The sequence below is a fragment of the Manduca sexta genome, chromosome 26 (genome assembly GCF_014839805.1).
Source record: "Manduca sexta isolate Smith_Timp_Sample1 chromosome 26, JHU_Msex_v1.0, whole genome shotgun sequence".
NCBI lineage: Eukaryota > Metazoa > Arthropoda > Insecta > Lepidoptera > Sphingidae > Manduca > Manduca sexta.
In genome coordinates, this window is record NC_051140.1 from 11,231,759 (window position 1) to 11,254,961 (window position 23,203).

At 34.6% G+C, this 23,203-nt stretch overlaps 1 protein-coding gene across 4 annotated transcripts in view; it reads right to left on the minus strand.

The window, feature by feature from the left end:
* LOC115449967 (zonadhesin) overlaps positions 1 to 23,012 on the minus strand; it is a 30,025-nt gene extending 7,013 nt beyond the window's left edge. For 3 of the 4 annotated variants that reach the window (XM_030177869.2, XM_030177871.2, XM_030177870.2), the window contains exons 1-28: positions 22,904 to 23,012; positions 22,748 to 22,831; positions 20,275 to 20,475; positions 19,741 to 19,941; positions 18,526 to 18,708; positions 16,959 to 17,144; positions 16,429 to 16,608; positions 16,082 to 16,273; positions 15,419 to 15,601; positions 14,989 to 15,189; positions 14,086 to 14,283; positions 13,714 to 13,902; positions 12,800 to 13,000; positions 12,215 to 12,394; positions 11,936 to 12,136; positions 11,339 to 11,521; positions 10,937 to 11,122; positions 10,471 to 10,653; positions 9,073 to 9,258; positions 8,364 to 8,546; positions 8,019 to 8,210; positions 7,125 to 7,304; positions 6,224 to 6,415; positions 5,590 to 5,781; positions 5,034 to 5,222; positions 4,184 to 4,384; positions 3,668 to 3,853; positions 126 to 235 (exon numbers count right to left, since the gene is read on the minus strand). In XM_030177869.2, the coding sequence (XP_030033729.2) occupies positions 126 to 235; positions 3,668 to 3,853; positions 4,184 to 4,384; positions 5,034 to 5,222; positions 5,590 to 5,781; positions 6,224 to 6,415; positions 7,125 to 7,304; positions 8,019 to 8,210; positions 8,364 to 8,546; positions 9,073 to 9,258; positions 10,471 to 10,653; positions 10,937 to 11,122; positions 11,339 to 11,521; positions 11,936 to 12,136; positions 12,215 to 12,394; positions 12,800 to 13,000; positions 13,714 to 13,902; positions 14,086 to 14,283; positions 14,989 to 15,189; positions 15,419 to 15,601; positions 16,082 to 16,273; positions 16,429 to 16,608; positions 16,959 to 17,144; positions 18,526 to 18,708; positions 19,741 to 19,941; positions 20,275 to 20,475; positions 22,748 to 22,831; positions 22,904 to 22,967 (5,007 nt within the window). In that variant the 5' untranslated portion in view covers positions 22,968 to 23,012. Of the gene's footprint in view, positions 1 to 125; positions 236 to 887; positions 1,285 to 3,667; positions 3,854 to 4,183; positions 4,385 to 5,033; positions 5,223 to 5,589; positions 5,782 to 6,223; positions 6,416 to 7,124; positions 7,305 to 8,018; positions 8,211 to 8,363; positions 8,547 to 9,072; positions 9,259 to 10,470; positions 10,654 to 10,936; positions 11,123 to 11,338; positions 11,522 to 11,935; positions 12,137 to 12,214; positions 12,395 to 12,799; positions 13,001 to 13,713; positions 13,903 to 14,085; positions 14,284 to 14,988; positions 15,190 to 15,418; positions 15,602 to 16,081; positions 16,274 to 16,428; positions 16,609 to 16,958; positions 17,145 to 18,525; positions 18,709 to 19,740; positions 19,942 to 20,274; positions 20,476 to 22,747; positions 22,832 to 22,903 lie in introns of those variants that run through there. The other variant, XM_030177872.2, reaches the window with a different exon arrangement.
* Between the last annotated feature and the right edge of the window lie 191 nt (positions 23,013 to 23,203).

Sequence of the window (23,203 nt, forward strand, 5' to 3'; positions counted from 1 at the left end):
TATAGTCAGTTCACGTTATTAATAATTCTTTTTTTACATAAATTTGTGGCCGCTTTCTGTGACGTCACCGCTGTCTTAGGAAATCTTCCTTTACGTAAAAATATATAAAATAAATATTAACTCACATATACAAATTGTCCCGTTAGAGCTATATTGGCTTTTCGTAGTTTTGCTAATAATTCCTCTACATTCGCCGAGGGCGTAGTCGTTGTAGTGGTCAGGTTTCCGTCTTGAGCTAATTACAACAAAAAAACGTATTTTGGAATATTATTTTAACCGTGTGCATTAGCTTCCTATTCCTCAAATGTTCAGATATAAACAAAGAAGTTTAGGAAATAGACATAAATCGACCTATATGTGTTTCTCAATTAGTTTATAAAAATAAAGTAAATAATAATAATACATACATAATTTCGTACTAAAGGGCGTATAAACCATTTTTATCTATCAATAGAGATATCTCTCTAAATTGATCTCAGAAATTAATCAATTTGAATACAGTTTGTTGTATAAAATCCACGAACTCAATTTGATTGGTGTACTTCTAGGATCAAAGTAAAGATAGCTATCAGGAACGTTTCCAAATTTCGGCTGTATGTGAATATTATCATAAGCTTCAAGAAGTAAAAGCGCCTTTCGACTACCAGCCACCTACATCCTAAGTAAATAGTTTTGGATACAACAAAAAATTATCGGTGAATTCATGGCCTTTGGATGATATGGATGGATATCATCCAAATATAATCATATAATATTGAATAGGTAATTCATACATTGATCGCACAGTAAATTGCCAAGATAAAGATTTATCTACATAAAATAACTCCGAATATGTAACACAGTTTAATTGAATTGAAATGGAATGAAATTTAAATGAAATGAAACAGTACAATGAAATTTATTTATTTTGAAGTTGAATGACAAGTTAGTATGCAAAGACATTAAAAACAGTAAAGGACGAAATAAATAATATTATGCGATTTACACTATATTTTAAGTTATATAAATATAATTTGTATCATGTAATATCGTGTTCTTTATTACAGAAATACATAATTTTATACTTAATACGTTTTTAATGAAGGTTTTAATATGAATGGATATTAGTAATGTGAATGGTTTTAAAACTATTATCCAAATGAAGTATTGTATGATGAGATCCGGCAAAAAATTCGTAGCTTTTTCTATCTATTAGTTGACACTACCCGCGAAGACCCAGCAGGGACGGGATCCAGCCAATGATATTCGGTAAACCTTTTTTTGGTTTAGTTACTTTAGCATCACCTGTTACACAAGAATTGTCATATACAAAACACATTATTATAAATTACAGAAAAAAGGTCTGAATGAATTAACACCTTAGTCAATTAATGGTTACAAAGAATTTGAATGAGCATATCACTATTGTAAAGTAGATGACCTATATTCTATGAAAATTGTGAAATGTATACTGTCTGTAGTCTTTATGGAAAAATAGAATATACTTCACACGGTGAGGTTAATATGAAAACGAATAGCATTGCTACAGACGTGTGTATTTGGGGAGGATGAATGATAGAAGACTTACAAATTTTATATAAAGCGTGTGTGAATAGAAGAATCGATAAAAATCTACCGCAACGAAACATAGAATGTCAGAAGGATGAGTCAATAATACCTAAACTGCCACGAATGGATGACGAGATTGATGAAAGAAGCAAACCGAGTGTGCCAAAATTCTGCAGCGTAGCAATCTATGGTGTCTGTCTACCCATATTGGATACAGGCATAATATATATGTAGGGGAAAGTGGGGGGAAACCGGATAGGGGGTAAAAGTGGATAGTGGCTATTGTCATAGTAGGCATGTTACTGTCGGGTTCTAAATCTATGACCGACACTCATAAACGCTCGCTTAGTGTGGTTACAAATGGTGGCTAGGAAAGACTCTCATCGCGCCCGTTTATACGAAAAAATCGAAAATACAGGTAAGTGATCTATTATTTTCTAATGTTTGACATATTCTTATTGGTTTTGGTTATAAGTAAATACAATGTTGTATTTTTTTTTTTATAATATCATGGATATTTAGTCCATTAAAACTATATGAAGTGTTTTCCTGAGTTAAAAAAAAAGTGTTGGTGAATATTATTTCAATTATGGTACTTGTGGGGTGAAGTCGGACGGGGTTGTATCGGATATCCGGTTTCACCCCAGTGATCGAAGTTTCGATTTTTGTTTTGAGTATTTAGTTTAATTATATATTTTTTGTGTTTTGTATCTATTAATCTTTTCTCATTTGTTGACAGTTCCTAAATATGTCATGGATCTACGTCAAAAAAGCAAATAGGCTGACATGCTTTTGGAAATTAATTCCGTTTTAGAAGACAGAATGGATATCTTTTGGCAGCGCTTATTTATTATGTACCCAGACTTTGAAAATTTTCCAGGAAAATCAGGAAAATTTAAAGACGAATTATTCCGAAAGTGTCCTTCTAGTAAAAGTTCTGATGTCAAAGGTATAAGCTACAAGTTGGTAAAAAAACGGCAAAGAAGAAAAAAAAAGGTTGAAAAGAAAGGCAAAGACTAGGGTTATAGGTAAAAAATCAAATAAAGAAAATAGTCAAGAGGATACAAAAATTTAATTTGTTAGGAAAAATACAGACAAGCCTCGTCCACTGATGTATGGTACGTGGCACGACATGCCTGAAGTAGAGAGTGGAGTGCCTCATGAAGGTTGTATTGGATCTTTGGCACCAGAGATATTATTTTTATATGCAAATATTGGGAATAATTAATATATTTTGGAATTTTGTAGTATACATATTCACCTCGTTGATAAAATATGCGTATCCGGTTTTACCCATAGGTATGGGGTGAATCCGGAAATATGTTTTTTTGTTAAAACCAGTCCTACTTCTTATAATTATAATTGATCGCTGATATTTTAGCGCCAAAGGTATGTCTTATGTATGTACTACGATAAGTGATGCTGATTTTTTTAATATATAATGTTTTAGCTAACATTTTTTTGTTCTTTTCTTAACTATCCGGTGTCGCCCCACTTTCCCCTACATGTGACGTGTGCATCCTCAATGCAAGCGAATAGCGAATACGGAATTTGGGGCGTATACGTAGACACGCAAGCTGAAGATGGCTGGTGTTCGACTGACGTACGGTGTATAAATAATTAATAATATCAGCCCTGTATTATAAACTGTCCCACTGCTGGGCACGGGCCCCCTCTACTACTGAGAGGGTCTAGGCCTTAGTTCAACACGCTGCTCTAGTGCGACTTGGCCGACTACACATGCCCGCAAAGGTATTATAGAGAGGTTCTCCGGTATGCAGGTTTCCTTACGACGTTTTCCTTGTGTATAACCACGTAAAATAAGATTATTATGAATACATTTTCTACGTTCTATAACCATAGAACGTATGCGTTTGCTATTAATTTTAAGAATGCTTCTATGCAGTACTTATGTAAATATAAATGAAATAACATGATTTCTTTTAATAATCATATAGACAAAAACACACGAGCTCAAAACACAATAAATACAGAAAGATACATTCAGAAACGTGTCAATAACTTAATTATGCTAATGGTTGTATAATAATAAATTGGAAGCCATGCTAATTACTATGTAGCTGTTGTTTTCATTATTCATGATTACTTTCCAACTTACGTTCGCAATCTGCAATTGGTATGCAATTATTGTATTTATCTCGAGCGTAGCCATCCTCACAGTAACATCTTTCGATTATTTTTTTGGATTTTAGACAGTTGCGTTTGTTTTTTGTTGCCAGCGTTGCACATACGTTGTCACAGGGTGGCCCGGAAGAGAAGTATTCATGAGGTTTCGGGCATTTTTCTTAAAAAAAACAACAAAATACAATGTAAAAATTAATAAATAATTCAGTTCGGAATTTTTGGTACAGCAGATATTTAGTAGTATGGATAAATTTGCAAATTAAACTTTCAAATAATTACAACCAGGCCTTCACTTAAACTCAAAATGGTGAACTTTGTAGTTTTTAAGACTTTAATAATCTTAGAATCACACTTCAAAGTGATGCTTATTAAAATTGTGCTAAGGTAAGATTGGCGTCAAATATTTAAACAAAAGATCGCTCACTTTTTATGACAGTAGTAGTTTAATTTTGACTAATACATAACTACTGAGGAACATGATGTTACTTACGGCAATTTTCTCTTGAAATACATTCTCCAATTAGGTTCCTAAAATAGTTCTTCTTACATACACAAGCCACTTTGCATTTTGGATCGCCTGGAATAGGGTTCCTGGGGCAGAAGATTCTCTTCCCGAGACTACTGCATTGCTGCGGCGGGCATGTGGGTGCACATAAGTTGTATTCTTCGTTTGGTAAGTTGCATTCACGTGCTAAAGAAAACCAGAATGATGGATAAATGTAATTTGTCATATATATAATAATATCAGCCCTGTATTGATTTATATACTGTCCCTCTGCTGGGCACGGGCCTCCTCCGCTACTAAGAGAGATTAGACCTTTGTCCACCACGCTGGCTTAGTGCGGATTGATAGACTTCATTCACCCTGAAAATTCCTAAAGAGAACTTCTCAGGTTTGCAGGTTTCCTCAGAATGTTTTCCTTCAACGTTAAAGCAAGCGATAATTCACAAAGAATACACACATCATTTAAAAAAGTCAGAGGTGTATGCCCTTCGGATTTGAAGCTGCGGACATTTGTCTCGGCAGTCTGTTCTACAACCAACTGGGCTATCAACGCTTTTTTTTGTCTAATATATGCATTGAAATATAAGTAATTATTTAATCATGAAGTTAACCTGACACAAAAATTTGAAGTATTAATATCAACGTACAATTGGTAGTAAGATACATATAGAATATCACGCATTCACTATAGAACATTATAGAAAGGAAAAACTTTGTAGTTTTATTTCTTTGATATAAGTGACTTTTGTCCCCGATTTATCGATTCTCGTATAGATAAGTAATATTTAAAGCTGAGTACTATACGTATCCTCAGTTAATCAATAAAGGTACTTACTGCATTTATCAGGTCGCACACACTTTTTGGAATTAGGATCAAGATAGAATCCATCTTTGCAATCACACCTATTTATGAATGGTTCACATGTGTCATTGCATGGTTTTAGTTCTTTTCCAACGTCGGAACAAAGTTTGTTGGTGTTCATACCACAGCCGGCTACTGCGTTACTGTCACCACCACATGAAGCTACACAGAAAAATAGTCATTATGGCTTATGCAGACGAAAGGTCTGGCTTCAAACTCGCTTAACCATTTTATTAAAGTACGTTCTTGTATATAAAGTTAATGGTAAAAATGAAAAAGTAATTGTCAATCATTAATTATCATCCTAAAGTCCTAGTACATGTATTCTATTTCTATAGGGTTTGCACGACTCTTCTATCACGCACGTTCCAAATTCACTGAATTTAGTTTTATTTTTCGGTCACCATCAACCCTGAGGAATCCAATCTTTTTACACTTTTTAAAGATTTTTTTCGTAACAATAAAGTAATTAAATCCATAATTTAATCAATACACATAAGGTTTTCATTTGAACAACATTAGTACATACGGCATTGTTTCTTCGGAATGCAGGACCCATTGGCCGCTCTTACATTGTCTCCTTTACAGAGACATCCTTTGATACAATATTTGAAATCTATTCTCGGGCATGGTATAGAATATCCGAGTTGTGAACAATTCTGTGGAAGACATTGGGCTTGAATACAGTTGGAGAAATATTCGTCATCTCTGCAAGGTGGTGCTGCAACATAAATTATTTAATTAAATAAAATATAATCATTATAGTCATTAGTAACTGTATTTATTATACATGGTTAGGCTCAGTCTGCGCGCAAAATGAGAATTTGTTTTCAGTAAAGTATCACAGGAAACAAAATACATAACGATGTGGTGATCTGTTCTTTTATGAAAAATAAATAAGTATTTTTAAAAATAAATAAAAATGATAACTTGAAATTATATATTTAATAAATCTTTTGACTGTGAGATAGGATAACACACAAAATAAACTGTTAGTTCGAAAAATATAAAATTCTCGGAGCGATTTATTTTTCTTCGGAAACTATCAATTAAGGACTTTCTAAAGAAAGATGTAAACTAAGTAACATTTGCTAATTGGAAACCCCATCAGGCATACATTTCGTACGAAATAACACAAAAATAAAATAATATTATAAACTTACGACACTCCTTCGCGCGTATACATGTTCCATTATTAGCTCTAACATATCCTTCTTTGCAAAGACACCCTCCGGTGCAACGACTTTTATCTACTTTCGGACAGACGATTGTATCATATACCTCTGAGCAATTCTTAGGTTTGCAATATTCTTCCACACAACTGTTATAGACTTCGTCTTTTGGACATCGTGGAGCTAGAAATGATCAATCATTTTGAATTAATTGTATATTACAAATTCATGCTTTAATACAATATTATTTCTTAAGTCTTGGTCAATCTAGGGTAGTCATAGATTAGACCATATTGGGTTTCTTAGCAAAATTAATCTAAAAAAGTTGGGGAAACAATTAGAAGACTACCATCACTGTACAAATATAACTAACTACAGACAGGAATATTGTTAGTTCTATTTTTCCAGTTTCTATTTAACGTAGTCGGGTTTTAGTTTTTCATATCACAATGCATCATATTTTCAATCAACCAGCACAGTTTTATTGGAAGGAAATTAGTTTTATCGGTTTGAAAAATGTTTTTTTTATTTAAATATCCAGTAGTTTTAAACTAACGGGTGTGTAGGAAATAATATCTGATAGACTGTTTCCGATGGCATTTATTCCAAAATTTATTGTTTTAGCTAGGTATAAATTGATACGTAAAATGTTTTGAAACAAATTTATGGGTATTTCAATGTTAATTTATTATTTGCGTATATAGACTAAACACCCTGTAAAAATATATTAATGTTATAATTCTAAACGAACGAAACAGACGTTACATGTTAAAATAATTATAAGACATTTTCCTGTGAGATAGGCACCGCAGTTACTGTTTTACCGTAAGATTGGATTGGTATAAACGTGATAATATAGTGACTGTTGCTTATATTCATGATTGATACTTACGACATTGGTTTGGCAATACGCATTTTCCGGTATTTTCATTCAAATAGTATTCATCCAAGCAATCACAGGCGTTATCGTAACAAATAGCAATACAAGCCACTTCTTGCCCTCTATATTTGCATTGTTTACCGCAGTTCACACCACAACCAGCTCGGGCGAATCGATCACCACCGCATGATGCTGCAAAACATATAAAGTCTTATAAGTCATTGATGATATTACAAAAGTTGCCGCTTTCTATATAATTGAATGAGAAAAAGTCCTGCCACCTTACCTTGTAAAAAGTGTCACGATACATATTGGCGTTGGCTAAAATAATACTCAGATAAGATAAGCTTTTACTCGCGACTCCGGTCGCGTGAAATGTTTTCCCGGAATAAAAGTAACTTTGGTGCTACTCCAGACTATAATCTATTTTCGGCTAAGCACATTCGCTTAGCCGTTATGTCGTGATTGTGTAACAGAAATCCATCCATATATATAAGATTGGTTTTATTTTATTGATCATTAATTCATCCACGAAGACGCGCCCCACTGCTTCCTAATAGGTTTCAATGAGAGCGAGCAATATGAAAGTACACGCACAGTACGATGGATAGCGTCTTAGGCTTAGATATTATACTATAATATGAAATAAGATTGGATCAATCCCCTTACCCCGCGACATCCCCGAAAACGTGGTGGGGCGCGTCTTCGTGGATGAGATGACCTATAATATGACTCATAAGTACCATGGTAAATAAATACCATAGTATGCATATCATCAGGAATTGAGTCATAAACATATACATGTCCTTCAGTCAGAAGAAATATGGGAGGCAATATGGGCCTGAGAAAACTGATTTGTTTGGCAAGATACCTTTCATATATCATCACACATTTAGTAATACTTACGGCATTGTCTAGCTTCTATACAAGTTCCGTTTGCAGCTCTTACATGTCCTTCTATGCACAGGCAGCCTCCAGTACAAAAATTGGGATCTATTCTCGGACATGAGATTGGAAAACCGAGTTGCGAACAATTCTTGGGTTTACAATATCCTTCAAGGCATGTGTTGTATATTTCTTTTTCTGGACACTGTGGAGCTGCAAATGAATATATTATGTTGAAATTAAAGCTTGCTAACACACTATATTGACATACCTAGACTATTAATTACTTAAATAATATTTTTTTAGTCAGAAGTGACTCAGATATTAAAGAAAACCCAGAAAATCTAACATATGTCTACAACTTACTGCATTTATCACGTGGCACGCATTTTTTCGTGTTCTCATCTAAATAGTACCCAGGTTTGCAGTCACATGCGTTGTAATTACAAATTTTCAAGCATTTGAAATTCTTTTTACCGATGTCTCTGCAACGTGTGCCGCAATTGACACCGCAGCCGTGTTGGGCGTTCTTATCACCACCACATGACGCTGTGAATATAGCCATAAAATTAACTTTTGTATGTGTAAGATATAACTGAGCCGTCGCTCGGGTACGATCATTGTTAAATACTGTATAAGGTATATTTTTAGTTTCAAAATCCAGTTTTATATACGTGTTTTAACTTTTGCTGGTGTTTTTTTCGCTTGTAAGTCCTTTTTACTTCACCTGCCGCTGGTCAGATGTTAACTACACGCTATACACCCCTGATATTCAGTTACACACCTTTAAGGTATCACAGCGACGTGGGAAGAGACAACAGCCTGGGTATCAGCGGCAGAGTTCTTCAACTCAGTTTCAACGCCTAGCAGCCGAGTGTACCTGAAGTCTCCAGGCACCCCGACATAGTTTACATTAACTCTCAACTCATTCATAAAATAATTTAATTTGGGTTCTTGAGTTTATTTCTCTGCTGACTTGATTTTATATAAACCCATGTAGTGGTTTTGAGTTAATTTTTGCAAAGATTTAATCTTCTAAATATTTTAGAATATAAGATGTAATATTTTAACTTACGACATTTTAGTTTAGATATGCAGACGCCTTTGTCATTTCTCACGTAGCCAGGCTTACATAGACAACCTTTAGTGCATCTTTCTACACTTGGGCATGCTATAGGAAATCCTAGGTCTTTACAAGTTTTCGCGTCACAAAAACCTTCTATGCAGTCGTGAAGTATCTCATTTTTGCCACATGGTGATGCTGAAAAAATAATATTTATATATGGGGAATAACAATATAGAAATTAATATAGTTATAAAAAAAGACTGATCAGAAGGTAGGTTTAAGGTTTACAGCATACACAAATATCGAAAAAGCCATTTTTTTATATTAAGAATTCAGTAACCATAATTGGCATTGGATATACGGGCTGGTTTCCATTTAAGTTCATAATTATAAGTTAATCTAAATTAGGAGTATAAATTTGTTTATACACATACTGCAGGTTGTCAGCGATTTACTAATCGGGGCTCACAATAGTCGTATAGACATGAACCTAGTATTACTCTAGCATTAGTCAATTAAAAAATTTGTACATATAAAGTTTTCTTATGTTTATGCGAATTTAAAACATATGAAGTTATTTAGCTACTGAACATCAAAATTGTATGCGCACAGTTCTACCATTGCCCAAGTCCAATCTTATAATGGTCTTACAGAAAATAGTTGAGCCATTAAGCGTTTTAGCTATTGTCTATCATGTATTGCAGCGGAAGAGACGAGGATTAATTGCATTAACATAAATACCTATAATCTATTTACTGACAACAATACAAACAATTAACCCATAACAATGTCCAATTGGGATACTCTTGAAGCTTGATCTTATAGCTCATTGTTTCTCTATACAAGAGAGGATCATACAATGTGAATACAAGCTAATTGTTACCGAAATGTTATTCACGAGCTATGTTACCAGGATTTGCAACACCAAGCCTTGTTCGGCAAACGGTATAGTGAAATAATAACCTACTTTGAATTAGCTGAGGTGATCATGCAAACTGAGCATTAGATGATCCACGTCTTAAATAGTTCGCTCTGATATCAAAATTCGTCAGTGGTTATAGTTTTGTCTGATGCCCAACAATAAGCAGCACTTAAGGCAAGGTCTTAAAGTTATTTCAATAAGATTATTAGCAAGGTCTGCTTAAAATACTTATAGTTTTTTCTAGATGAATTCCCTACATTTAAAAGTTAATGAACCTGTACCTAATGCGTATAGCAGAACTGTCTGTTTACACTAACAACCAATTTTTTTGTTTATTTTTACTAACTTAATTTAGTTTAGTTCAATAAATATATGTACTAACACTAACGTATTACAATTTCAATACAACACCACATTTCAGAAAATATATATTTGGACCATTAATTATTTGAAAAACAGTGTTTTACCAACAAGAGTACACTTACAGCAGTTTTCAGGCTTTACACATTTTTTAGTGATGTCATCTAAGTAGTAATCAGGTTTGCAATCGCAACCATCTTCCTTGCATTCTAATGTACATACTTTTGTTTCTGTACCAATATCCGAGCAACGTTTGTTACAGTTGGTACCACAACCGCTTTGGGCGTTAGGATCTCCTCCACACGATGCTGTTATAATATAATAAAGTTCTTTTATATTACGTTCTATACTTTTCAATTATGCATACGTTGTACAAATTTAAAGTGTACTTATAATTCCTTACGTTTGAATTTCATTTTAGCAAATTGGTTCACATAAATATATAGAACGCACTTAAATTTTTAATGGTTTCTATTAAACTTATGAAATTATGCAACACTTTTGATTTACTGTATTATACTAAAAACTTTAAAACATACAAGATAAATACGAAATTCGTTTAGTAAAGTTGAATTTAATAGGATTACTTACGACACTCCTTTATAGGCACACATACTCCTTTAGTGTTCCTCAGATAACCTTGTTTACATACACATCCTTTCTTACATTTATACGGGTGTATACAAATTTTAGGCTGACCCAGTTGTGTACAGTTTCTCTTATCACATCCTCCGTTTACACAATCTGATGGTATTTCGTGCTTACCACAACGAGGTGCTGAAATAATTTTCTAATTAATTCAAAGAACTTTACAGCATAGTTCATATTAATAATATTTGATTTAATTAGAAGTAACGTAACACGTGGTATGTCTAGTTAAATCCTAATTAATTGAATAATCATCAGCAACATATTAAATAGCAATTATGGTCTGATCTTTTTAAGAATAAAAATATTTTTACACATTCAAATACAAAACTTTTAAATACTTACTGCAGTCATCAGGTAGGACGCATTTTTTCTGAATGCTGTCATGGTAATAACCTTTTTTGCATTGGCATCCATTTAGTATACATGCAATTTTTGGACAGGCTACGTTTTCTTTTCCGATGTCTTGACATCGGTGTCCACAATATCCGCAACCAGTAGTAGCATTAGAATCGCTTCCACAAGATGCTGCAAAGAAATTAAAACAACTTTTTAATGATACAGGAGAAAACTTGAATAAAAATGATTTTTTGTAATATCTTAAAGTATGATATTGCAACATTTTATCATCCAGATAAATTAGAAGTAAAAATAGGTACATGCTTGTAATTGAATGTTGATGGAAAAAGTTGGTATCAAGATATTATATTGATATATTTGTAAAGTCATTAAAAGCCGAAAGTAACAATCAATAAGTTTGAATGTAGTCTAAAACATAATGTTACGTTATTTTCTTGGGACGTGGTAATATTCCGAACTACTTCACCAACTCGGAAAATTATTGCATTAGAAGGAAGCTATAACCAAAAGTGCTTGATGCTATTTTTGATCGGAAACGGACATAGTCGTGAGAAAAAGATTGTCTTAATGAATAATACTCACGGCATTCTGTAAGTCGAACACAAATACCCTTGTTGTTCCTAGCATAACCTTTCTTGCAAATACATCTTGGTTTCACCGGGCATTTTTCATCTTCTGATAAGATTGAACACTTTATTGGGAATCCTAATTGGGAGCAATTTAGAGGACGACATATACCCACAGGACATTTAGCATATTCTTCATTCCTTGGACATTCTGGAGCTGTAAAATATAAAATAGAATAATTTATACCTGCATTCAAACCACTAAAAAGTTCTTAATTTTAATTAAAATACTTACTACAATCTTTAGGTGGGACACATTTTCCTCGTGCTTTATCGTATAAATATCCCTTTTTGCACTGACAACCGTTTATTTCACAGATATCGGGGCACGCTACATTTTTTTTACCCTTATCGGAGCAACTGTTTCCGCAGAATCCACAGCCAGGTTTGGCGTTCGGGTCACCACGACATGATGCTGAAAGCATTTTGTAGTTATATTCTTTATCATTCGATTTGAATCATAATAGATTAAACGGCCTATCATAAATACTTGCAATACGTTGCTTATTTAATCAGATCTCTCTGTCTGTCTGTCTGTGGACTAAAAGGTCCTGAGTTTGAATCCCAAGGCGGGCTTTTTAGTACCACTGTCACACACAGAACTGCTGAGAATGTATAGTTTAGTTCTTCGTGAATGGATTTTTGAAAATTGCGTAACCTCTGCTCTAAATCTACGTACTTACTTGGAAAAGTTGACATCGTAATAATAATTTTTCGTTTCTGCAAATTTTCATAAATACCTAGTAACCACTGACTATCAGGCAAGTCATTTAAATCCTCTATAAAATCGAAACTAAGTATGTTGAGAAAGACTACTTACGGCATTGGTTCACGGGAATGCAAACACCCTTATCATTTCTGACGAAACCGTCGATACACACACATTTTGGCTTTCCAAAACATTTGGAGCCTGCCGAAATTCTCGGGCAAGGTATCGAGAATCCCAGTTGCGTGCAGTTCTCTGGTCTACATGATGGCACAGGACATTTTTCATATCGTTCGTTCATACCGCATTGTGGTTCTAAAATATTAGAATTAAAAATTACGTTACATAAATCAGACTATAGTTCATTAATTTACATTTTAAACCTAAAAATATATGATACTAAAATACTTCTCCTAAACACTGCTCGGTTACGAGGTTGAACAATCTGCTCATTACGTACTTTGGGAGTGTGGTCTCTGCCATGAAGAGCGCAACATCATGTTAAATAGTATGCAAATAACATCTGGGGTTGTATACTACATGGACCTTGTTGAGACTAGACGGAATTTCCGTGCTTTCCGGCGTTTTTTCCATGCCTATTGTAATAAAATCTAACAGCTCATGTGATAGGACCCTTTCATTTAATTTTATCCGTGGTGCTTTATAACTAGCTTATCTAGTTGTAAACGTCCCTATTCTTGAGGTTAAATCGCCACCTTACATCATGATTTTGTCACCCGCATTGCTCTGGAGGAAAGTGGACAATTAATATTTCCAACTCCTCCCTATCTTTCTATTTGATTAATTTCGTTGCGGGATAATGACATATTAGTTTTCCCTGAGACTCGCCGAGCTTCACTGCTCGGTGTCATAAAATGCGTGCCACTGCTGATCCTGGCTTACAGGAGTTGTAGTGGTGGGTGTGAGGGCGGGAAAGTCTAAACACTGCTCGATTTTTTCATGATATTAGCACTTTATATGCCCCCCTCATTACAAATTATTTTTATGTTAAGCTAAAGTATTCATACCTTTACACCTCGCAATCGGTATGCAAGTGTTGTTTTTAGCTCGTGCATATCCTTTTTCACAGTAACATTTTTTGTTGCACTGAATGTTTTGTATAGGGCAGCGATCTTGGTCTTGTGTTTCGATTTTATCACACTCATTGTCACATGCACCGCCGCAAGTATAATATTCGAAATCACCAGTACATTTCACTACGAACACAATAAATTAATAACAATTTAGAAATTTCAGTATTTAATTAAATAAACTCTTATTATCATTTATAATATATCTTCTAAACGATTTGTTGATGACCATGAATGATTAGGAATCGTAAAAAATATATTGCTGTTATATAAATTGTCAATATCTTGTGGAGAATATTATGTACTTACAACAATTGGCTTTTGATATGCACTCTCCAATTTTGTTTCTGAAGAAACCTTTTTTACATCGACATGCAGGCTTGCAATACTCTGCTGATGAATTTAATGGGATTGCTGGACAAGGATAGAATTTCCCAATGCTTTCACAAGTTTGTGGTGGACAAGGTGATGGACATTTATCGTAATATTCATTAGGCCTCTTGCAAGCTGAAATTTATTGATTTCCATTAGTTACTTAATATAATAATAATAATATCTGTATTATATACTATCCCACTGCTGGGCGTGGGCTCCTCTACTACTGAGAGGGCTTAGGCCTTAGTTAGTAGGATTGGTAGACTTCACACACCCTCGAAAATTCTTAATAGAGAACTTCTCAGGTAAGCAGGTTACCTCACGATGTTTTCCTTCACCGTTAAAGCAAGCGATAATTCACCAAGAATACACACATATTTTTTTAGAAAAAACAGATGTATGTGCCCTTGGGATTTGAACGTGCGGATATTCGTCTCGGCAGTCCGTTCCACAACCAACTAGGCTATCGCCGCTTTTTCTGAGTTATCCCATAAATATTACAAATGCGAAAATATTTGAAAATGTTTTTAATGTAAGAAGTAAACGCATCTAAACATTTAAACGGATTTGAATCGAATTTGGCTCTTGAATGCACCATATCGTGTATTAACATATACTTTTTATTCCGGTAATTTGCTACCATGGGAAAAAACGATTTTATTTTAAATGGATGGTGCTGGCTGTTCAGATTTTCTGGATGGTCCTATAAATCGCCACATTGTTTTAGGAACTGTTGTAGCATCGTAACGAGACAAAAAATTCACGTGGACAAAGCCGCGGGCAGCATCTAGTTTTATAATATAACTATGAGTTCATATAAATATTAAAAATTCTTACGTCTGCATTGATCCTTTGGTATACAAGAGCCATTGTCAGCTCGCAGGAAGTCTTTTTTGCAAATACAGCCCTTAATGCAAGATTCAGGTCTAAGTTTAATGCAGGGTATTGGTTTTGCTAACTGTGAACAATTTTTTGCTTGACATCCACCATTAATACAGGTGGAGTAAACCTCATGTTTGTCTTCTCTACAATATGGAGCTGAAAAAATAAAACTAGATTGAGGACTTTCTTAAGCCTACTTAAGAGTGATAGCGTTGTGAATACTGCCTCAACAATATTTTTAACGATCACGATATAAATTTTGATGGATATCGATTAAATTCGGCACACAAGTAGATCCAATCTCATGCGCTTCTATGGATATTGATTTTGGAAAAGATTTTGCGCTGGCGCTGATGAAAAGCCAATTCATTATACGCATACTTACTACATTGTTTAGGGGGGACACATTGTTTTTCGTTATCATCGTAATAGTAACCGTCTTTACAGTCACAACCGTCGGGATAACATATTCTTTTGCACGGACGAGGATATCCAAATAAGTCCGAGCAATGTTTGTTGCAGTTGACGCCGCAACCTGGTTTCGCGTTGGGATCACCACGGCATGTTGCTGCGAAAAATAAATTCTAATTCAGGCATTCTACTATTGAAGCAAGTAAGTTACTATCTGTAATATGGTTTAATATCTTCCAAATATTTGCAAAATAAACCCGCCATTGTAGCCGGGCAATACGTTTTTGAAAAAGTTTTTTTTTTAAACTTTTTTTTCAACACATTTAAGGTTACTAATCGAAAGTATGACGAATTTGTAATCTTTTAAAGATTAAATTGTTTTTCAACATTCACATTCGTAAGAAAATATAAATAATTCTTTCATTTAATGATGTGACCTTGATAACAAACTACAACTACAAATGGCAGGTTACAGCGAAAAATGTGTATGAACAGTTATTCAAACAATGTAACTAATTAAATAAACTACAAAGCAGTCATGCCAGTAGCAAATCATAAAATAACAGGTTAAAATATATTTAGTATATTATTTTCACGTATTGGGTATTCGTAAAAAGAAAAGCAAAATATAACTTACGACACTTTTCTTTAAGGATGCATACGCCCTTATCATTCCGAAGGTAACCGTCTTTGCAGAGACAACCTTCAGTGCAGTTCTTGCTATCTTCCTCACAAACTATGTCGAATCCCAAAGCAGAACACTTATTTTTTTCAGCGCAGTTTTTGGTAATGCATTTTTTATAAACTTCGTTAGCGCCACACACGGGACCTGATATTTTATTAAAATATAGATTAATTGCGATCAAATCTAAATTCTAATAATATTAATAAAAACATAAATTATCATTATCTTGACACTGAAGCCACAGTAAGGTCCATTATCGCTATACATATTATTATAATACAAATAAACATACTACTCACTGCAATCTTTAGGAAGAACACATTTCCCTTTATTTGCGTCATATACATATTCTTTTTTGCAATCGCACCCGTTTAATATGCAGCTTAAGGGGCAAGCTATAGGACCCTTCTTGTAGTTAGAACACTGTCTACATCTCGAACCACAACCAGGCTGTGCATTTTCGTCGCCACCGCATGATGCTAGGGGAATACAAAAAATTATATAACTTTATGTTAACATTTTCGTAAACCGCTATGAAAAAATAATAACGTTTTTATATAAATTGGTCAATAATTTTAGCTCTAAGTCTAGCCGGTAATCATATTTTAACCGTAAACACATATAGTATGCTAACAAAACCCAGTCACAAGTACTATTGCGCAAACTATAATTTTAATAATACGATTAACTGACAGGATTGCAAGATCAAAATATTTTATGAAATATTTTTTTGTCATCGTTAGTTATTTGGATGATGTATTTCCTGAACTTTTTTTGCTAAATCAATATATCACTTGTCTAAAGTATGATTTTAGAAAAACATACTTACGGCATTCTAAGCTAGATACGCAGACTCCTTTGCTGTTTCTTAAAAATCCACTTTTACAAACGCATCCTTTTATACACCTTTTAGGCTCAACACAAGGCACTGGGAAACCTAATTGAGAACAATTCCTCGCATCGCAACCGCTGTTCATACATGTTGAAAATGTTTCGTTCTTCTTGCACGGAGTCGCTGTAAACATAAATAATATCACACTTTTAGAGTTATTGTCATCACTCCTAAAATTTTAGAAGTTTGTATTTCAAGAGAATACTGTTAAAGCCCCCCCCTGAATTTTCTAAAAAAATACGTGTGTATTCTTTGTGAATTATCGCTCGCTTTAATGATGAAGGAAAACATCGTGAGGAAACCTGCACACCAGAGAAGTTCTCTATAGGAATTTCGAAGATGTGTGAAGTCTAGGCCAGCGTGGTGGACTAAGGCCTAATCCCTCTCAGTAGTAGAGGAGGCCCGTGCCCAATAGTGGGGCAGTATTTAATACAGGGCTGATATTATTATTGTTAAAGCCCAGTAAACACCAAAAAAATACAAAATGAGTCATTATGTCTTTTTTGATGTATTTTAAACTTTTCAATGGTCTAATCAATTAAGCAGATTTAATAGTATAAGGCAAAATAATTAGTGCAAAAATGCCTCGCTGGGGTAGTTATATTAAGGTACGACTGCAGTGCTATAGTCTTGAGTTCGAACCCCGGGTCGGCCAAAGTGATATCGGGTTTTTTTCACAGTATCAACCCGGACTTTGAAATCTGTGCCCAATATGGCGGTAGGTTCGTCGCCTGTTACAATTTAGGAATGAATGCACATAGCGGAGAGTGCGTGCATTAGTTGCGCCTCTTCCTCCCCTTTGGGGATAAAAGGAGTAAATGTGTGCATGTAGTACACAATGTCTTTTGTCAAAATTGACAAATTAAATCTCAATCAATAATCATTATCAGCCTCAGAAATTACCGACTGACTTGTTAAAATCATTCGCATTCAGAGACTCCCTACAACTTTAAAAGATCGTCTGTCCACCTTGCAAATGGACAAATGCTACGCCTGCTGGTACGTATTTGCTACTAGCACTTCAGCTTGCTAATGCTGGGCTATGTCAGTGACTTCCATTATTCTACGAATCGCCTTTCTTTCTGATCTTATCACGTAGAGAACTGTCCGTCATAGTTGTCTCTATAGCTCATTGTATGACTAACGCAGCCCAAAGGCAAGGTCACATATCAGGTGTCGTGTGGCCGTCAATCATTGCGATGATATGCGAATTTAATTTGTTCGTATTCACACTTATTAAGTTCATTTTATGATATAAATAGAGGTTACAACGCTAAGTTATAATCTCTATTTATATCATAAAATGAAATAGGACTTACAATAATGGCTCCAATATTCTCCATGAAGAGACTTAGCGAAGACCATTTAAGCACAGTAACAAAATAGGATTCGAATTTTTATACGATGTTTCCTTAAAAACATGTTTTATTTAGGTCTCTATAATTCTAAACATATATCCTCTGACTGTAAAATTAAAATATATATTAATAACAAGAATACATACTGCAATCTTTTGATAGTACACATTCTCTTGTATTATCGTCGTAGAAGTATCCTGGTTTGCAATCACAAGCGTTAAGGAGACATTTCAAAATGCATGGCCCAGGTTCTTTTCCAATGGATGAACATCGTTGGTTACAATACATTCCACAACCTGCTATAGCGTTGGGGTCACCTCTGCATGAAGCTAAAACAAGATAATACCTAATATTTACACAGGGTCATTTTGACCGAATGTTACTAAATAAAACTACATACTTATTTACAATAAGTTACTCGAACTGTTAAAGAAAAATAAAAAAGGGAAATTCCAACCAAAATAAATCCCCCCGAGGCAATTCTTGTACGCTTGGTCTCTACACCAAATGCACGCCCATGCATGGGGGCAAACTTGCCGCGACCCTAGGCGCACAGCTCGTGCGTATGCCTCTTGGTTGCTAAGTTCAAATTGAGGTCTGTCTAAGGGTTCGTGAACATTTCCCTTCCCTTCCTTCCAACCATCCTAAAAACTCCTCTTCCTTCCCTCTATCCCCTCTCTTCTTCCTCCCGGGCCCTAAGACCGCCTAGCTGGAGGCTACCGAACCTCCAGTGATAGCTGTAGGGCCCACCAACTCATCAAGGGGCTGCCGTGGTTGCTAAGCCGGGGGATCGCCTGTTCACCATTAGTGGGGTACCCTTAGTGATAACCACGGCAGTTCCACAAAAAAAAAAAAAAAAAAATTAATAAAAAGTAATTTTAATTTTAAACGCCCTAATGCCGCTGTTCAAAGAGAATTCGTCTCAGCAGCAACACCACGCATTCAGTCAGAAATACAAATAATGCGCACGCGCTATATTCGGTACTTATGATGGTAATGCAGTTTCAATAGTTAAGCCATCAAAGGCAATAAATATATATGTAAACGGTTGGAGTATATGAATCAGTGTGTCTCACAACTTGTCTATTGTTAAAATACAAAATATATTTAGTTATATATGCGACTTTATTTAAGTAATCATTAAATATTCTCATGCACCTTAACTTATCATAAGTGCAACTATGTTCGCCTACTTGCTGAACAAAGCATTTTATTTCGAAATAGTACTTTAGTGGATTTTAACATATATGGTGGTCGCTATCAATAAGTAGACAGAATATATTTATGGTATCACCCAACCGGATAAACCTGTTCACATATATTTATATTTTTTATCCAAACAACGTGTATTTGTTACTTACGACATTTTTTTCTGTCGATGCACTCTCCTTTATCATTCCTCAAATACCCGTTTTTACAAACGCACCCTGGCTTTCCAGGACACGGCTTATTTTGGTCGATCGAAGTATGATTAATGCCATAACCCAATTGCGAACATTTTTGTGGCTCACACAAAGAAGCAGGACAGTTTTCAAATTTTTCGTTTTCACCGCATTGAGGTTCTGAAATGTAGAATCGTATAAATTTGCTGTCCCAATACATGACTCATAGATCGAAGTAGTTTATAGACTATTGAGATATTTAATTATATAGTAATCTAATTCTTAATATGTGGTAGAAAATTTCTAACATAGGTACGTCATTTCATATCGATTTTGCAACTTTGGTAGACTGCAAATTTGACCACATACATTCAGTTACTTTTGGCAAAAAATTCTTTGCAAGTTTGTGACAGCAAGGTTTTGAGACAAGATCCTAAAACATTTCTGATATATCTATTACATAAATTAATATCTATTTCGAATTCAATAATATTAGAATAAAAAAGCACCCACCGCATTGATCTCGAGGGATGCAAATGCCAGAAGAGTTCCTAGCGTGACCATCAATACATCGACAACCAGGCTTGCATTTGGGATCGCCAGGCTGTGGTGGCACAGGACATAGAATCGTTGCTATATTGATATCGCATCTTTGAGGCGGGCACGTTGGCAGGCATTCATCAAATATTTCATTCGGGCCCTTGCATTTCATAACTGAAATTATATAAATGTGCGTCTAATAGATTGCACCCAAAACAAATTGCGCGTGAGTTTATTCACCTGCAGCATTGTTCAAAAATCGCGTAGTTTTAAAAATACATAATATTACGTGTCCATCGTAAAATAAATTTTAATATATAAAAGTAGTTACATGCGATAAATGTATCGCGTTACTAAACGTACAACTCCGTGATGAGCCGCAGACTGCATTGCTGCTTGCGGTCGCGGCCTCTTCTATTCCGTGATAGACTGCAAGCTGCACATGCCGTGGCTGCAGGAGCCTTATTCTCTATCCCGCACGTTATTTTAACAGTGCGTAACAAGAACGTAACACAACGCATCATGTTTAGGACTATAGAAATTTGACTTACAGAATACCATTCCACGCACATTTCTCGAAGATAACATGACACGGCCGCGTTACGCGTTTACACTATCATACAGAATAAGGGCTCAGGTCTCAGTCGTTTCCATAGGTTTTACCATTATGTCAGATATATTAGCAATCTCACTAATTTTTGTTGATGGAAAATTTCGAAAAACATAATTAGAGATCGCATAATTTTAATAAGGACGAATTTTTAACATTTCTGATTTTTCTCATTTCTTTCTGATAACTCTTTTGAGATAAATTAAAATTATGAAGTATTTGTTTCACTCAATCGCATCAAATCTTTTTTCGCAACTTTTATTTTGATACCGATTCTATGGATGTTAGTGCTACGGTCGGCTGCACGCTGCGCCGCACCTGTTCACTGCGTAGAGCGGCCATACATTACAATTTCGCGTTGATCGGAATAATTTTCATAGAAATTTATAGTTATCAGGAGTGTCGCTTCCAGCCTGCGGTCTTTGGTTGCAGTCTACGGCTCGGCTCGGACTTATACTTTTATAATTACGTCAAACAGCGGACGGGGCAAGATCACATCATCGACACGACACTGACGGGATGTCACTCTATTCTCTCTATAAGTATTCTATATCAGCTAGTAGATATATTACAACTGTTTCAGGTCCCACTGGCGTCGCGGCGCCTATCCAGCCCGCTCGCTCTACATCGTATAATTAAACTAAAATTGGTTTTGATTTTTAAAGTATAATAATATTTTATAAGGATTTTAATATTGTTATTTTAAAGAGATCTCTATACCCTTAAATACAGGCAATAACAGATAAGCCACAATTGATCCAATATCAATATGGGGTCCAGCAGAATGTCGACTGATTGATTTAAGAGATGATCACCCCTCGACACGCGATACAATTATGCCGGCCTGTTGGAACCGGATATACACAGGTTGACCCCGGAACGTGACAAACTTTCGCGGGCCACTATGGCGGGTTTTTACACTTTGTGTGCGGTAATCGTTTTTTTTATTAACTGACTTCAAAAAAAGGAGGAGGTTATCAATTCGACATGAAAGATTTTTGTTTTTCTGGATGTTTGTTACCTCAGAACTCGCTCATTTATGCACTGATTTGGAAAATTCTTTTTTTATCGATAGAATATACCTCCAGATTGGTCACATAGATTTTTTTTCAAAATCGCTTTAGTAGTTTGATTTTAAAACTAGAATAATTATGTCGTTCAACGAAATTGCGAATTTTGCTTTCGTATGACATTTTTGGTTATGTTTTAGCATTGGGTTTGGTTGAATGTACTTCTCAGATACTTTACATATAGCATAATAACTTTTCCCCGTATTAGGAGTAGGCAGAGCAGTAAATTTTCGCCGCGATAATCGTATTGCGTGCAAAATACATTAGTTTTGTTTTGGCATTTAAAATATTTAAGATAATTTCAATACAATATGTCCTACTATTATCAAAATGTTAAATTTCGCTACATAAAATTTTATTGTAATTTCTGTTGACATAATAGCCCGATTAAATTAGCCTAAAAAGGGATACACTTGCATTAATTCACAACAAGCTGAAAATTTACAGGCACTTAAGGGATACTTTAATGAAATCCTGAAAAGTCGCCATTGATCACGTGTGTACAAAAAACATATTCAAAGTTAAGGTTGCAAAAATGGGTCTTTTTGATTTTTGAAATTTTTAATGCAAGGATCTATATCTATTTCGATAGGCCTAAAAAAATCATAAATAGAACATATTTTTGTTGATTATTTGTGCATTTGTTTTAAGTATACCTACTGAAATAGTATCGTATGTTTTATATTATAATTCCGAACATTTACTTTTATAATATATGACTTTACTAGAAGAAGCTGAGGATTAAAAAAAATAATTAAATACTTACTTCGGTGATCCTCATGGTTGCAACCACCAACAGAAACGCTGGCAAAAGTAGTTGCACTGCTCGCAGTCGCTTGCGCTTCACTGGCTAAAACGAAAAAAAAATTGCAACAATTGTATATACCTAATATAAAATGTTTTAGTTGCGAATTTTTTATACCTTTTACCGTATTTATAAAAAATAGGTAAGCCGTTACGGCTAAAAACAAGAGTGGTTTCAACATTATCACCAACTAATGGTGTATAATTGCTTATCAAGGGTATTTGCCTCTTTTATAGCTAGTATACAAGTTCGTGCATTTGTACAAACATAGAACACATAAAATAATAATGTTTTTGTATAAATGTGTAAATAATAGAATGAAACTTTATTTTTTCAAAGTTTTTTGTATTTACGTATCGCGTATGTCATCTATTTACTATTGATGTAGATTGTTTACATAGCTGTATAATGTATGGC